The sequence below is a fragment of the Uranotaenia lowii genome, unplaced genomic scaffold, assembly GCF_029784155.1.
Source record: "Uranotaenia lowii strain MFRU-FL unplaced genomic scaffold, ASM2978415v1 HiC_scaffold_253, whole genome shotgun sequence".
NCBI lineage: Eukaryota > Metazoa > Arthropoda > Insecta > Diptera > Culicidae > Uranotaenia > Uranotaenia lowii.
In genome coordinates this window covers 25,281-41,947 of record NW_026598150.1, presented here as the reverse complement: position 1 = coordinate 41,947, position 16,667 = coordinate 25,281, and the positions used below count along the sequence as shown (strand labels likewise).

Here is a 16,667-nt window from a genome sequence, read left to right as displayed (position 1 = left end):
GTATTTTTAATAAATAATTGTTTTGTAGAAACAAAGTTGATTAATGTTTGATATTCCGAAATTTCACCTAAAAACCACTACAATTGAAAGATATTAATGACCTGAGCAAACATTTGAAATTGACTTTGCCATTCACTTGAAATTCACTTGATCGCTCACTTAAGTGATTTCACTTGACCGGTCACTTAAAATTCACATGAATTTACGTATGGCGCAAATTCACTCCAGATGTCACTTACCTTTAAAGTGAAAATTATTTTCGGTGCAGCTTTGCGTTCACTTGCAGTCTAATTTGAGTTTTTCCTTTAACCGTGCTGCCGACTTTTTGTCAAAACAAACACCATTTTAGTCGCGGCTTGATGTGTTGTTTGTGCTTTTAAAATGATTTTTGTGATTTTTATTTTTAATATTTAGCTGAACTTCACCAGATAAGTGACAAAAGTAACAGCAAATTTGTTTACTATCAATTCACCCTAACAGTTTCGTTAATTTGGTAAGTAATCATGCTTCGCTTTTATTTTTTTCGGTTATATCATAAACGTCTGTTAAACTTTTTATCGATATTATTATTTTGAGTGGTTTTGACATTTCAGTCCAAAAAGTGAAATTAATGATCCGCGTGCTTCCATCGATATTTGGAAAAATAAATTTGTCTATTATTTAAATCGAAGCAATTTTATATCCTGTGGAATGTTCGTGTTTTTGTGAAGCAGAAGACGATGCATGCAAAGATGCTGTCGAAAGGAAACACCTCCCCTATGTTCTTTCGAATTCTTGCTCGCTTTCCACAGAATTTTACATTCTGCTTTGCTTATGGTTCCGGTGTAAAACAGCAAATTGGATACGATTCGCCCTCCAAAAAGAAGAATATGATCGATATGGTGTTCACCGTAGATAATTCCCACAGATGGCACTCTAGCAATTTGGAGAAAAACCCAGAGCACTATTCCGGAATGCGAGTTTTTGGGAGTAGCTTCATTGCAAACTATCAAGAACGCTTAGGAGCCAAAGTCTTTTTCAACACATTGATACCGATTCCGGAAGAAAATATTATCATTAAATATGGAGTTGTTTCCACCAAAGACCTCATGGAAGATTTAAACAATTGGTCTAGTCTTTATTTGGCCGGGAGGTTACATAAACCTGTTGAGATAATTCGGACCGCATCTAGCTCAAAAATACAAAATTCAATTGAAAGTAACCTGAAAACCGCTTTACATGCTGCGCTGCTTGTATTACCTGAAAACTTTACCGAGTTTGAACTATACCGGGAAATATCTAATTTAAGCTACGCCGGAGATTTTCGAATGATTTTTGGGGAAAATAAAAGCAAAGTCGACAATATCGTACGCCCTCAGTTAGAAAACTTTCGTAATCTGTATGAACCAGCCCTAAAAAATCTGAAAAATGTTCTTTACCTACCCAAAGCCACCAGTGATAATACCATCTGCACCCAGGACCTCACCGAGCAAACCATACTTAACCACCTGAATCAGCTGCCAAAATGGCCTGTCCGGCTAATAGTTCAACAGCAAACCAAGGGACGCTACCGACAGGATGCGGAAGATATTCTCACCGCCCTTTCGAAAAGTTCAAACTACAGGGAAATAGTTTCCCGAAGCTTGCGGTCCATCGTTTGGCAGAGCAGCGTGAAGCAGTCTCTCAAAAATATCCCTTCGGCAGGATTCAGCAAATCGATTAAGTATAGCTGGGCCAAAGCCCTTAAAACCTTCGATTAGTGGAATAGAATAAGACGTAAAGTGCATTTATCTTAATCACACTAGTCAAGAATTGTGTGTTTGCATTTAACAAGACGAACAATGAAATAAAAACGAACGAAAAACTGATTATAATTTCTCCTTTTATATGTACATGCATATCAGAAATCCATCTGATTATGTAAATTCAATAATAATCAAGAAGATTGGGCCCGTATATTTACATTCATAGTCAAGAAAAGCAATGTTTTTGATTTTGTAACATGCTTTTCCATTATACTGGCACGTTGAAAATCGCAATTTCAAGTTCATGTCATTGAATCAGTCAAACTCGAAACCAACGAGGTCATTCGATCAATCAATTCTCGCTTAAAGTGAAACGCCCTACTTGGTAGTGAACTACTCACGAACGCTCAGTTTAACCACGACAATTTCACTTCTGTATCTCGTTATAATTCTTATGAAACAGCTATGGAATGATGGCATCTAATTTAATGTTTCCAAAAAAAATCGAAGGCGTCAACGAATAAACAATTTTTTATATCTTCGTCCTTTTCAGAAAAATCATGTCCGATTCGGAAACATCAGATTCCGACTCTGGCATTCGCTTTAAAACCACATCCACTCGATACAAAGAGGAAAGCACCAGCAAATATTCTCCTAACCGTAGAACGTCCAGAAGATCAGATGATTCTTTCCATCCCGGCCGAGGCAGCCGTGACCGTGGAAGAGAACGTGATTCAGGCAGAGATCGGAACCATGAGCGACGTCGGTCCAGCCGCAGTAAAAGTAGAAGTCGGAGTCGCAGCCGCGAACGATCCAAACGCCGAGAAAGAGAGTGTAAGCGTCGCCGCAGTAGATCTAATTCGAGATCCCATTCCAAACGACTATCACACGATAGGAAAGAACGAGAACCTTATCGGGAAGCAAAGGTTTCTGTAGATGTCGAGCTTAGTAAAAATGAAAAACACAGAGAGAGTGTTGAACAACCGAAAATAGAAGTCGGCAAAATTCTAGACATTTCGGTTTCTTCGCTTTCCTCACAGGAGGACCAAATCGGTAAAGAAGACATTCTGGAGGAAAGCTTTGGCCCGGCGTTGCCACCTTCGCTGAAAGCTTCAACCTCTGCGGAACAAGAAAACGAAACCTTAGAAGTCGAAGAATTATTAGGACCTGCGCTTCCACCACATCTATTGAACAAGAGTGAGAATCGTCCGATTAACAATAGACAATCCATAATTGGTCCCGCCTTCCCAGCTGATTTTAAACCCTCTCAAACGGCAGCTGACAGTTCTGAATCGGAGTTGTCGCCGTTTTCTGAAGAGGAAACTGTAGACAATGAAGAGGACGATTTCATTGGTCCAATGCCAGGAGCTTCGAGTTCTCGTGCTGCGATTGAGCTGGAGAAACGTGCGCTAGAACTAAAAATGAAAAGATTCGATGGTAATGATCGTTTCGATGGAACAGGCACCAATGTAACATCCCGTGAAGATTGGATGTTGGAATTACCGGATATCCGAAAGGTTAGTGACATGGGTTTGGGAGCGCGCCAATTTAGAACCCGAGAAAAACAGGAAATTGGTGATCGCTCAGTGTGGACAGATACTCCTTCTGATAAGGAACGAAAAAAAGGCAATCGTTCCAGCAAAGACACCGCTCGGGAACGCGAATTGGAACAAGAACGTCGAATGACCGCTGAAAGAGACAAACAGCAGGAGGATATGGTTAAAAAACACAAGAAAAAGCATAAGCGCGATAAATCGTTGCTCGAAATACACCAGAAAAAGTTAGACAAAGAGGTAAGCTTTAAACGGTACTTTTATTGGTGTACATATAGCGTCTCACAAAATAAGTTTTCTTAAATGTTTGCATTTACAGAAACGAACCGACGATTCTTCCGAGCCAACCCGTAGACCATTCGATCGGAATGTGGACCTTCACGCTAACCGCTTTGACGAAGCTCAGAAAAAGTCCATTTACAAGAAAGCCCAGCTGTTAGATACCCGATTTTCCAGTGGGGCATCAAAATTTCTGTAGATTTTCTTTTTTAAGAAATAAAAAACTCCAAGTTATGTGGACTAGCTCCCAAGTCTTAGAGAGAAACAAAGACCTTCGTATACGTTTTGCCATTCAGTAGATAAAATGTGCTGGGAATCATTCCGTTTAACCATGAATATCAGCCAATGTTGTGTAAGCTTGAATTTCGAATAGTTTCTATTGAATTTTGTACTGAAATGACCACACACACGAGTTCGATCGTAAATTCGATTCCATAATTTCGAACGAACACCAAACTCTGATAGAGTTTTCACCTTATCTGAGCGATATGATTGAAGGATAATTAAATATTCTTACTTCTTCATTATTGGCTGTAAACTTCGTTTTTTTCTTCATTTTTTCTTTATAGTTTTAATAATAAGTACACCATACATACATGTTTGTATCGTTAGAACCTAGGATTAATGGTCGATATTTTGATTGTATGAAATAAAACGAAGTTTTGATAATGTGAAATTTTTCTTTTCGTTCAGTGGATCCTTTTGTGAATCTTAAATGAACCCTTATACTGCTCATAAAAAGTAGTTTTCCAGGTATTCGTTGGGTTGGTATTATTTGAAAGTTTTTCGTTTGTAACCAAAATTTTCCTTGAAAAAAAAATTGTGTAGATTATAAAATAAAGTAGCATTCATTACAAGTTGTAACTTGTTTTATTTAGAGCATATTTGAAAACTGCATTTGAAAAAATGCCTTCCAAAATTTCAATATTTTGCTGATATAGGGCCCTATTACATAAGACGAGTCACGAGTCATTTTACTCGAGTGAGCCATTTTGGTATTACAGTAGTCGAGTCGAATTTCAGTCGAGTAGCTCGACTGAGTCGGCTGCTTGAAAGTTCGTGACTCGGCTTTCCCACTCGACTACCGTAATATGACATTTGGAGTCTTATATAATAGGGCCCATACTAAATTTGCAAAGAAAAACTGTCTCTTAGTCATTATATTAAAAGCTTTTGAACATAAAATTGCCTGATTGCCACACAAGTTATTGCAAAGAAGAACCCCTCAATTTTCCATAAATTGTAATTTTGTTTGAAATCCCATACACATCGTTCAAAATTTCATAACTATTTTTGACACTGCGTTCACACGGCTCTGTCGATTGAGGTTAAGCGCAACGTTATACCTTTCTATCTACCTATCTTGATCCCATGTGGTTTATCTATAGGTGGGGACAACTAAAAACTTTAGTATTAGTTCGTTGTATCCATACAGTTGTTTATGAACGATTGTGACGTAACGCGACGCCATCACGGAGTCAAGTGTGAAGCGCCCAAATGTAGCCATGGAGACTTATAAGGAGGAATGTTTGGGACGCAAATAAACTTGTTTATTATTTAGAACGAAAACCGTCGCCCCGTGCTGTGCGTCAGGAAAAAAAGCGTCAATGAATGGGTGCTTTGATTGTGATTTATGAAATTGCATGGAACATTGTATGCCGTCGGTGAATGGCGACTTCAACGTCGAGACGCTCATGAACGATTGTGACGTAGCAATCAAAACATTGAAAAAACTGATTCTCACACTCGTGCAAGGGTACTCTTGTCCGCACCTATAGATAAACCACATAGATCTTGATCGTAGGTGGCTCTCTTAAGGCACTCCGAAAAAAGCAGAAAATTAATTGGAGAATATGTTGATAATCAACTTGATTTCAACTTGGTTGCGCCAACAAATACAGTGGAATTTGTGTTCTGTGATTGTTGATCAGATTCAACGGGAGTTCATGTTGTCCACTATAATAGTAAGATTTTTCACGTTCATTTTCACGAGAAATGAAAATCAGGTTTAAGAGAACGAAGTGAAACAGAAACGTGATATTATTATCTAATAAAATACGATGCGTTTTTTTTCTATAAAAAAATCAATTATTTTATTCTAATCAACCGCCTGTCTTCAATGCTGAATGTAAAATATGTTGTCCATATAGCTATTTATCAACTGGTTCCATACTCAACAGGTGATTTTTTAATGAATCAAGTATCTTTTTTAAACTTTGTACCTTTCATGAATCAAGTTCCACTTCTTAGCAACAATATATCAGCTTAGATGTAAAGTTCGGCCTTTTCTGGTCATATTGTTATTGTTCTGCATACTGTTGAATTGCGCACAGCTTTGCGGTCCCACTGTTACTAGCATTGTTGATGACCTGTCAAATTCTGAAGGCACAAAGGTTCTTAATTTTCGCACAAAAACCCGTTCGAATACTGAAGTTTATCCCACTTTTGTGATTCCAAGTCCGTACCCAGACTGAGTTAATTCTTCCAACGGAATTCAAACTGGAATTATTTTTCGTTACAAAACTATGGTTTATTACTAAGGAAAGTAGTGGAATCTTTAAAAAATAATGAGTTTGCAAATATGTGAGTCATTGGCACGTTCGAAAAGAAAACTAAAAGCTCTTTTGTTTCTTCCTCTTGATACAACAAATATGATCGCATTGGAGTATCCTATGTTGTTTTCTTTTCATACCAAAAATACTCATTCCAATCAGAACTTTGCACCAATATTATTAACTTTCAAAAATATATATAAAGAGGAAAACAAACAAAAAAAAAGAGAAATTGCTGACAACGTTGAGTGTGAATGTTATTGTTGTTGTTGTTGTTATTTTTGCGGAACTTCTACAATATCTTTCAAACGGTGGACACCGCAGTTCGTAACGAGGAATGATCATGATTGCGCCTGCATTATCTACGTTAGCTTTTCGAGTAGTTTTTTCAATTTTTCGTGGGCGTAACGGATTTTCTGGTAGAGATCACTCGAGCAGCCGTGCTCCTGAATTGTGGAAAAGCGATATGTGCGGAAATTTTTGTTGTTATCCATGAGTGTGACGGCTCGCATCAATGGACAGAGAATGATCTTCTGATGATCGGAAAAGTTGAGCTGAAAATGGGATGCCGCAATTAGACATTTCCTGAAGCCATTTATAAATCTCATTGAATCTTACCTGTACTGTACCATTGGTGAGATGCATAACAACTGCACACATCGTACGGAACCAGGTGTGCAAATGCGGAATTCGAGAGATTTGATCACTTTCAATATTCACGGCTCCGGCACCGGCCTTAACAAGATGTTCGGTCATGTAGCGTTTAAAATAGGATAACAGCTTCATCTTTTTCTCCATCATTGGTGGATAGTTGTGTATGTCCATGTAAGTTTCTATGCCTTCTTTATCGATAAAGTGAACATTGCTAAATACAATAAATAAAAAGTATTGTAAATTTCAACCTTGATATTATCTGGCAATGATAACTTACAGTCCGTTGGCAAGCATGATGAGCTTGGTGGTGTCGTTAAACATCACACCCATGCCTTCATCGCATAGTTGATACCCGAAACCGTATTTATCGCTGTAGTCCACCCATTTGGATACCCAGAACAGTGGCTGTACTGCCGGATCAGTATTTTCGTCGTCCAAGTTACAAGCCAGTCGTGGTGGTTTTGATGCAATCAATGTGCTCAGCTGTTTGTAGAGATTTTCAATGTCGGTACGGTAGCCTTCGTTGTGCCGTGGCATGGTACCGGATGCCGTAATAGCGTCGTGTAGATTGTTTTTCAGGAATGAAGACTCCAGTCGGGTGTCATCTAAAATTTTTGAAACATAAAGACAGTCGTTTAGGGAAAACAAAAATAGGTGGAATTTTGTTCATGCACTGCCTACCATTGACTTCAGAAAGAGGTTTCCTACCCATGCGATCGGCATTTTCCAATTGATCGGCACGCGGAGCCATCGTGAGGCAAGAGATCGGAAGGGATGACGGAATATGGCTGCTGGAGATAAATTCGAAGTCGAACAGTTGAGTCACACTTGGCCGTTTAATCGGATCCGATTGAAGCATTGAGCAAATCATCTCGGCAGCACTCGATCGAAGAGTTGCCGGAAGCCGATAGTCACATTTTCTAATCTTAGTGTAAGTATCTTTCAGACTTTTAGTTTCAAATGGAGGTTGGCCTACCAAAAGTGTGTACATAACACAACCGATCGACCATACATCGACCTCATAGCTGTGACCCTTTTTGTTCAATATCTCTGGCGCTATATAGTTTGGAGTTCCACACAGTGTTTTCTTTCGCTCGCCCTCGAATTCGATTTTGGTAGCCAATCCAAAATCTCCTATCTTTACGTGAAGATCGTCGTTCAGGAACAGATTTCCTAATTTCAAATCTCGATGGATGATGTGTCTATCGTGCAAGTACTTAACACCGGTCAGAACTTGGTGGATGTAGTATCGACACTCGTAATCGGTGATGATTTTACGACGTTTGTGCAATTCCATCATGGACTAGGAATAAATTTGAACAGTCAGTAGGTTGAAATCATGTATGTAATGAGTTTTAAGCTATTTGAACATTTCAAGGCGAACCCCATCTTCAATCGTTTGTTGAAATATCATAGACTTAAAGGGCATGACTCCTGATTCATTAGAGTGACAAAAATCTTTAATTAAAGTTTTTAAATGCCCACAAACTTACCCGCTTTTTGCACAGCTCCAGCACGATGTAAATGTTCAACGGGTCATCGAAGAAGCTATGAAAGCCGACAATGTTCCTATGGTGCAGCGATTGGTGGATCCGAATTTCCTGGGTCATCTTTTCCTTCTGGTTGTGCTTCATCATTAGCTTTTTGGAAACGATTTTCCCGGCGAATACCTCTGCGGTGACAACATCCATAATCTCGTAACATTTTGCAAATCCACCCTACCGGGAAAAATGTTAATGATTTCTACTGAATTCCAGGTTTCAAGGAAAGCTCCAAAGAAAATTGTGAGGTTATGACTAAAAAATCCAGTCTGAGGATCACAATTCAAGGATTTTGATCATAATATGTAGTGTGAAAATTGATAACAATTCAATAATTTAAATAAAAAACCTTGATTGAAAGAGTCAGTTCATTTAATTATTGTTCAATTTTTTATTGAGGTTGAGTGTAAGCCACGATTTTTCGAAATTAGATTTACCTTGCCAAAGAACCGCAACCGCTTGTATGTTTTCTTCGAAGTTGCATCGTACAATTTTTCCGGTATATCACTAGCTTTATCATCTGGCTTAGCGGAACTCATTTTAAAGGAAGATTGCCAATTCAAACCTGTTCAAGGGCAAAACCAGCAAACACTCCAAGAAATATAATTCAGGTTCACTTCCGCAAAAAACTTGAACCAAACGACTAATTCGTTTCTTATTCTTGCTTCTTGATCTTTCTTCTTAGCCGAGACACAAAACAGTCGTTGTTTTCTTCTCGCCGTCTTGTTTTTTTTCCTCTCCTGGCAGTTTGGCTCGGCAAATTTAAAATTTGACAGAACTCTTGCTGCAAATAACGAAAAACAGATTTTCTATTGAGTTTTCCGATAAACAATTTCTGTTCAAAATGTTTCTATAAACAAGCCTACTTGTGTTTTACAACACATAGCAAGGCCATCCGGAAAAATGCTAGATATATTTAAGCTTCCGTTACCCGATAACGTTTTTCCTCTCCACCAAAGCAATTTTTCGTTTCTCGAAAAACAAAAAAATCTGAGAAACCTCGACTTCCACAAAAGTTAACAACTAGGCCGATAGGTAAATTTTATAAGCTGTGGCCCAACAAAACTAACGTTCCGCACATAAATCCGAAATCCCGGAAAATTCTTCGATGGAGCAGGATGAAAGGCACACGCACTATCTTTCAACACACGAACGAGAGTAATCGACCGACTTTTGCGGGCTTTGCAACTGACAAAAGCCAAGAGCGAGCGAGAAATAAAGCATTTACTGAATACGGGCCTGTGTGGCGAAATTGTGTATCAAGGCGAAATCGGCGAAATTTGTTGCACGCTCCTTTTTTCAAACTCGAATTCAAATTTTCGTGACATTTCAAAAGGGCGAAACAGCCAAATGTAAACAAATCGAGTTAAGCCGTTCCGGATGTACGCGGTTGCACTTCACCTACACTGCAAAAAATCCACACTTAGAGCAAACGCACCAATAAGTGAGTATACGAGGCCCGACTTTGCTCATTTCAGAGGACCGGTTTTGGTATACACACTCTTTCGCGCACCGGGCGGTAGCATTCAAAGTATGCATTTAGCATTGCACTGAAAAATAAGAGTTACAAAAAATCTTGATAAAATTATTTCGGACCGAGTATACTCTGAGTCGTAAGATTGTTTTTGGCGGTGATTCGAATGGTTAGCTGCTTTCCGCAGCAGGTTCAAGCAGTATCTATCGACCAGCAACCGGATCCAATGGCGGGAGCAGCAGGAGCTTCCGGGCAGCAGCAGCTGGAATCATTTGAAAGTTAGCGGAACCTGCGCGAAATATGCCAGCTGCTGCGGAGTTCCGCTGGTTCCACTATCATGCAGAAGGTCTTCCGCTGCTGGTCCCAAGTTCCGGCTCCAGAGAGTCAGAACCGCCCACCCTGTTGCAGCGAGACTGAGGACCGTGTTGCGCCAATGCCTCAATGGAATTTATGATCGTTGGAGATACCAGTTTTTATCAAGAAGACAATGAAATTCACTTTTTTGTTATTAAATTTTCATCGTTCCAACAATAATAAACAGCAATGTTTTACATCTTATATGTATTAAATTTCGGAAACCACGAATGTTATGGTTTGTTTTATTTAATATCCACATCAATAAAGTGTAATTATAAAACATTTTAAAATTTAGAAATTTGCCGGAACATGCAGTTGCGAAGAAATGCTATACAGTCCATGAATTAATGCTCGCCGGTTTTGTTTTAACGGCAGAAGATTGCATTTTCGCTTTGGTGGTCTGATCATCCGATAGATTTTCTGGGGGAATGCTGGATCATTTCACCAAGCCTCTGCATGTGACGTGTGATGCCGAAGATAGTGGCAGTCTTGCTGAATCGATATCTGCATTCATGCGGCCTGGATCCGGGCAGCAAATCGACCTGCATATTTTGAAAATTAAAAAAAAACTTGCCTTAGGTAGTTTGAAACGAATTCTTATACTAAAGCACGCTAATTAGGCTGATGCCTTTCATTTTTTTATTTTTATTTTTTTTATTAAAGACACTTTACCATTCACATGGCGTTCATGTCTGTGTCTATTCCTATTAACATAATTTACAATTTATCTATCAGATTACATAATTTTAGAAATTTCAGAACATTGTTTTCCTTGCTTACACAGTTCGACAGAATATCGAAGATAGAAAGACCCTCTAGTTCAGATGAGCGGCGAGCTTGATCGAAACCTCGGCAGTCAACCAGGATGTGTTGAATAGTTATTCTAACACCGCAGAAGGAACATTCTGGTGGTGTACTTCTTTCAAATAAAAAAGAGTGTGTTAAACGCGTGTGTCCTATACGTAGCCTGGTAAATACACGTTGTTCAGATGCGCATTTTCTATCAATGTATGCGCTGATGGATGGTTTTACACGCCTCAGTAGATTTTGTGACCGACTCCACTCCGATTGCCATGCCTCCCTTAAACAGATTTTAACCGATCGAATTGCGTCAGCTGGTGGAACAGTTATATTTATCGGTGTTCTCTTTCGTCCTTGGTTTGCCCAATAATCCGCCCTCTCATTTCCTGGAATGTTGCAGTGTCCAGGGACCCATGCAACCACAACATTGTTTTCTGCTAAATGCTTTTCTGCTTCTTGAATCCAGGGGTGCCTTGAGTGTCCTTTCGAAAGTGCATCGATAACGCTTGCAGAATCAGTGAAAATTATCGACTGTTGATGTTCAGTTCTAGCTTTTTCAGCTGCAATTTTGAGCGCATAAGCTTCAGCGGAGAAAATGCTACAACATTTTGGTAGAGAGCAACACAGTTCTATTTCTCGACCAACGGCGGCAGCTCCTATCTCCTCTCCAAGTTTGGACCCATCAGTGTAGAAATGGTAAAAATGTTTGTATTTTGTTTGCATCGTTTCATTAAAAAAGGTGAGAACTTTATAGCTCGGGTCTCCCGCTTTTACGTTTCGGCGCATACAGTTGTCGATGCGAGGTGGTTTTAGATACCATTGACGGTCTGATAATCTCAGAGGAGCACATATTTTCGGAATCGGTAAGTTGGTAGTTACTTTAAGTAGTTCATCAGCCCGTTTCACTAGAGAAGAATCGCAATTACCCTCGTTTTTTTCCATCAGTCGTATTGCCAAGATTGATAGACGCTCAGCCATTTTATATCGAAAATTTAAACGGCCTGCTTCTACCATGATCGAGTCTATAGGACTAGATCGGAATGCACCGGAAGCTAGCCGAACCATCTGATTATACACAGGACCTAATATTCTTTCCATGTTATCGAAGCTCAGACTAGTCAAACCAATACCGTAAAGAAGTCTAGACACTATGATTGATTCTCCGACATTATTAAGAGTACAACGGTTACTTCTTTTGATATGACCCCCTAAAATTTTAAATACATTGAGCCTTTTCATGCAGCTATCTTTCACAGTTTTCAGGTGGTGTAGAAAATTCAATTGCTGATCGATGGTGACTCCTAAAATTTTGCATTTACGTACTCTTGGTATAGCTATGCCATTTATCTTGATTGCGCGACCACGTTTTCGATGAGGTATATTGCAGATGTGCATGAGCTTGCATTTCTGAGGGGCAGTGCTGAAACCAATCTTGGATGCCCATCCGTGAATTGCTTAAACGGCATTTCTAAGTTGCTTGCGTAATGCGCCAGGATTAGGACCTTTAGCAACCAAAAGTACATCGTCAGCATACAGGAGAATATGCACATAATTGGGGACCACCAGGAAGATGGGCTGCATTGCGATAAGAAACATGGTAACAGACAAAATGGAGCCTTGAGGTACACCATTTTGAGCTGTTCTGAGATTAGAGGAAACACCATTAGAGACAACACGAAATCTTCTGTTACTCATAAAGCTTGTTAGTATGTTAAGCATTCGACCAGAAATTTTCCATTTTTTTAGCGTCTGAATGATTGCGAACCTGCATGTGGTATCATATGCTTTGGATATGTCAAGCGTTATCAATTCAACATGCTCATCCGGTTCATGAGACAAGAGAGATTCTAATTGGGCGAAATATGTGTCAGTTCCACGCCCAGCTCTGAAGGCATGTTGCCTTCTGTCTAACCGATTTGAGTTTTCGAGCTCTGTTATTAGACGACGGTTAACAAGCCTTTCAAAAAGCTTTCCTAAACAGCTGAGTAAGGTAATGGGACGATATCCTTCAGGTTTGCTAAGGTTCCCGTCTGCTTTTGGAATAGGTATATGATCATACCTTCTTTCCATTCACCCGGAAAGTCGCCACTGTGCCACACGTCATTGAACATATTTAGTAAACATATTTTGGATGATGCTGGGAGATGTTGTAACATTTTATAGCTAATGTCATCTGGGCCTGTTGACTTTCCACACTTACGATTTAAAGCGAGTTGCAGTTCATCTAGTGTGAAGTCAGTATTATATCGGGATGTTGAGTTGATTGAAGAATTTTGACTTACTGTGTTCATAATTCTGTTTCTTCTTCTAAGAAAGGTGCTAGTATAACTAGCGTCGGAGAATCTTTTTTCATATTCGTTTGCAAGAGCGTTAGCTACGAGATTCCCATCATTGGTTGGACCATCAGGGAGATGTAAAACTATTGTTTTATTGGTTTTCTTACCTTGAAGCCTGTTTATATTATTCCAGATATTTACCATAGGCGTTTCAGGGTTGATGCTTTGAACGAAATTTTCCCAGCTATTTTGTTTAGCTTCACGGATTATTTTCCTGGAAGCAGTTCGGGCCAAATGAAATCTTTCCAATGCTTCAGCTTTCCTAGGATCGTTATCATCCAGCTTTCGCAACGCTCTAAGATGCTTCCTTCTTAGCTTGACTGCCTGAGCAATTTCAGAATTCCACCAAGGTACGTACACTCAGGCAAATTCTTATTATAATTTTTATAAGATGCATCTTATGAACCGCTTTTTAGAGTGTAAAATAATTTTTCATAAGAGTCTTATGAAATTCTTTCAATTTTCATACGATGGTCTTATGAAAAATAGAAGAAACGGCATTGTGTGAAAGTAATGAACACATTCGTTCATTTCAACAGTTTTTTCATCATCTAACAGAACGAAGCAATCGCCAGTACAAAGTTACTAGTTTTACTTCAAAGATAAATAATATTGTCATTTCTGGAATGGTAAGTCCGATTTGTTGTTTCTGATGTGAGCGACATATCAGCACAGATATTAGTAATTTGAAATACATTTTGGTTTACTTTTCAGCTATCTGATCTAACAAGGTCGAAGGTTGGGATGCGGCAAAAAAACTTTGATGGAAGTGTCTGTTGATGCACTGATGCACTGATGGTGACCATAAATGATTTGATTTCAAACAAATTTGACAAACAATAAAGAGAATGTTTTCAGCATGAAATATCTAAAATTATTCTTATTAGAAAGTGATTTACTGTTTCCATAAGAACCTCTTATGAAAAGCAACAACCTCTCATTGCAATAGGCGTTCATCTTCAGAATTCATTCGCGTCATAAGACAATCTTATGAATTTCAATAATTTTTCTTATGGCGCCACTTCATAAGAGAATCTTATGGCATACATAATAGTATTTTTCTGAGTGTACTTCTTACCAATGATGCCACTTGAACGTGGGATGCTTTCCGACGCAATTTTGATTAAAGTTTCTGAAAACTCAGGCACACTGAGGGGGCGTTCTGGATCTAGATCTTTGCTGGCTAATTTCTCGTACTTCACCCAATCAGCATGTTCGTACAACCATTTTCTACGACTTGGTATGGTGTTGGATGGACCAATTATGTTCACAAGAGTTGGAAAATGATCACTATTAGCCAAATCTGTATGAACATTCCAAATGAACTTCGAAGCTGTTGATGCAGAACACAACGTTACGTCTAATGCCTCAGATTTACCTGTTGCAGGATCTATACGTGTATGTGAACCATTGTTTAAAATTAACATGTTGTTGTCTACAGCATGTTGGAAAATATCGTGACCACGTCTGCAAGCTTCGTTTGATGATTTGGCAGCTCTACTACCCCACGCAGGGTGATGTGCATTGAGATCTCCGAGTAGAATCACAGGTTCTGGTAGCTCATCGAGAAGTTTCCCCAAATTAGCAGCCGCCCCTTCAGTGTTTGGTGGAAGGTAGACGGAAGCAACAGTTATTTCCAGCGGTGAGTATAATCGGATAGCAATTGCCTGGATGTTTGTTTGAATTTGCAACCTTTCGAAAGGAACACCTACTTTCACAGCAGCACCGACACCTTGTCTTCCGTGAGTGGAACAAGGACCGAGGAGTAGATGGTAATTATTTCCTAAATAATTTGAAGCTGTAGAGTGTTCAAAGAGGTTTGTTTCCTGGAGGCACACAACAAACGGTTGGAACTCTGCGATTAATATTTGCAGTTCGCTACGATGCGAACGAAGTCCGCTGATGTTCCACTGCATGGCAAAAGTGTTGGATGAAAACTGCGATGTATTGTTGCTACTATCTGTAACGTTGGGAGAGACAGCATACTGGTTCATACGATCTTGATACATGATACTTGCCTGAGGGATAATCAGGCGTCCTGTGACAGCATCCGCCCGAAGCTCATCGGATCGAGCCGGAACATTTCGGGTCGGGGCTGACACAGGACAAGGCCTGGTGGCTGGATCTCTGCTATCGTTCGTGTCGAGAAAAACGCTTCGGTTATGATTTAGGGATTCGTCTACGATGTTCGATGAGTATCCCCTTATACTGTTGCAGTTATCTGTTGGGTTGGAAGACTGGAGAGCATACAGATTCACAGCATGCTTATTTGAGATACTTGCCTGAGGAAGAGTCAGGCTCCCTGTGCCAACAGCTGCCCGAAGCTCTTCAGCATAAGCCGGTACATTCCGAGACAGGGCTGACACAGGGAAAGACCTGTTTGCTGGAACTCTGCTATCGGGTATGTTGAAGTTGTCGGTGTGATTTTTTGTGGCTTCGTAGTTCAACGGTTGATCCAAAAGATTTAGTCCTGTTTCGTTGCGTTGGTCATTACTATGGTGATGTTGGTTTGCTTTGTTCGGCATTATTAATAAGTTTAGAAAGTCCGGGGCCGTTGCGTTTGTTGATACCGAAGGGATACAGATTGATTTAACTCGAGTCCATTTCATCATCGTCCGTTTCAGAAACGTAGATTTCCTTATACATTGTAGGGGATTGATTCTGTTTTTTTTATTTTTTCGTTGGTTGGAGGGATTTTCATAGTTCGCTTTCTGCTTACACTTCGTCGTACATCAGTTCGGGGTGGTTTGGGAGAGAGTTGATTGGATTTTGATGATATGCTTTGTTCGTGCGTGTTTCTGTTGTAACTTTTTCCAGAATCAACGCGAGATAGTCTGGGCTTCTGAGTTCCATTGATACCATTGTTGGTCGATGGAGGATCCCCAATTGATGGTGTTTGAATATCCGTTCTATTTGCGACATGTTTTTTCAGCTATTCCAGTTCTTTCTTCGTCGCTAGATAGTCCGACATCTGTTCTCGAATGCTTTTGAGTTCATCCCGTAAAAGCTTGATTTCCCGGTCCTTATCCGAACTTTGATCGAGGCGTTGTTGCAATTTGCTAGCATAAGTGGGTTAGGTGTAGATTTTTCTATTTCTGATTTGGCCTCTTGGTAAGATAGTCCTCTGTCTACTCTGAGCCGAATCACCGTTTCTTCCTTCCGGAAAACTGGACAGTCCTTGCTGACCGGTGAGTGGGCACCACAGCAGTGACAGCAGAAGGATGGATTGGAGCAGGTTTTATCTTCAGTGTGTTGTTTTTTCGAGCAGTTCAAACATACCGCAGAACTGGTGCAACGCTTGCTAGAATGACCGTAAGCTGCGCAGTTGCGGCATAGCAAAACGTTTGGATAATACGGACGGACGTTTACCCTTAGCATCCCAAACCGGATGTGCTC

At 39.8% G+C, this 16,667-nt stretch overlaps 3 protein-coding genes across 5 annotated transcripts; 2 read left to right on the top strand and 1 right to left on the bottom strand.

The window, feature by feature from the left end:
- Positions 1-322: 322 nt before the first annotated feature.
- On the top strand, positions 323-4,413 carry LOC129759714 (GPALPP motifs-containing protein 1). Its single transcript, XM_055757230.1, has 3 exons — positions 323-493; positions 2,278-3,517; positions 3,597-4,413. Exons 2-3 carry the CDS (start codon positions 2,285-2,287, stop codon positions 3,753-3,755), a joined length of 1,392 nt encoding a protein of 463 aa, XP_055613205.1. The 5' UTR covers positions 323-493; positions 2,278-2,284; the 3' UTR covers positions 3,756-4,413.
- On the top strand, positions 732-1,739 carry LOC129759712 (phosphatidate cytidylyltransferase, mitochondrial). The gene has a single exon (XM_055757226.1). The coding sequence runs from the start codon at positions 732-734 to the stop codon at positions 1,737-1,739; it is 1,008 nt and encodes a 335-aa protein (XP_055613201.1).
- Positions 4,414-5,621: 1,208 nt separating the features above from the next.
- Positions 5,622-9,476, bottom strand: LOC129759713 (serine/threonine-protein kinase polo). 3 transcript variants are annotated; one of them, XM_055757229.1, is made up of 7 exons: positions 9,235-9,476; positions 8,741-9,087; positions 8,256-8,480; positions 7,471-8,065; positions 7,040-7,367; positions 6,727-6,973; positions 5,622-6,662 (listed from the first exon to the last, which is right to left on the bottom strand). In XM_055757229.1, exons 2-7 carry the CDS (start codon positions 8,840-8,842, stop codon positions 6,471-6,473), a joined length of 1,689 nt encoding a protein of 562 aa, XP_055613204.1. In that variant the 5' UTR covers positions 8,843-9,087; positions 9,235-9,476; the 3' UTR covers positions 5,622-6,470. The 3 variants fall into 3 exon arrangements, with proteins under 3 accessions (XP_055613204.1, XP_055613202.1, XP_055613203.1); XM_055757227.1 differs by having other exon boundaries at positions 7,444-8,065; positions 9,235-9,474; XM_055757228.1 differs by lacking the exon at positions 9,235-9,476 and having other exon boundaries at positions 7,444-8,065; positions 8,741-9,199.
- Between the last annotated feature and the right edge of the window lie 7,191 nt (positions 9,477-16,667).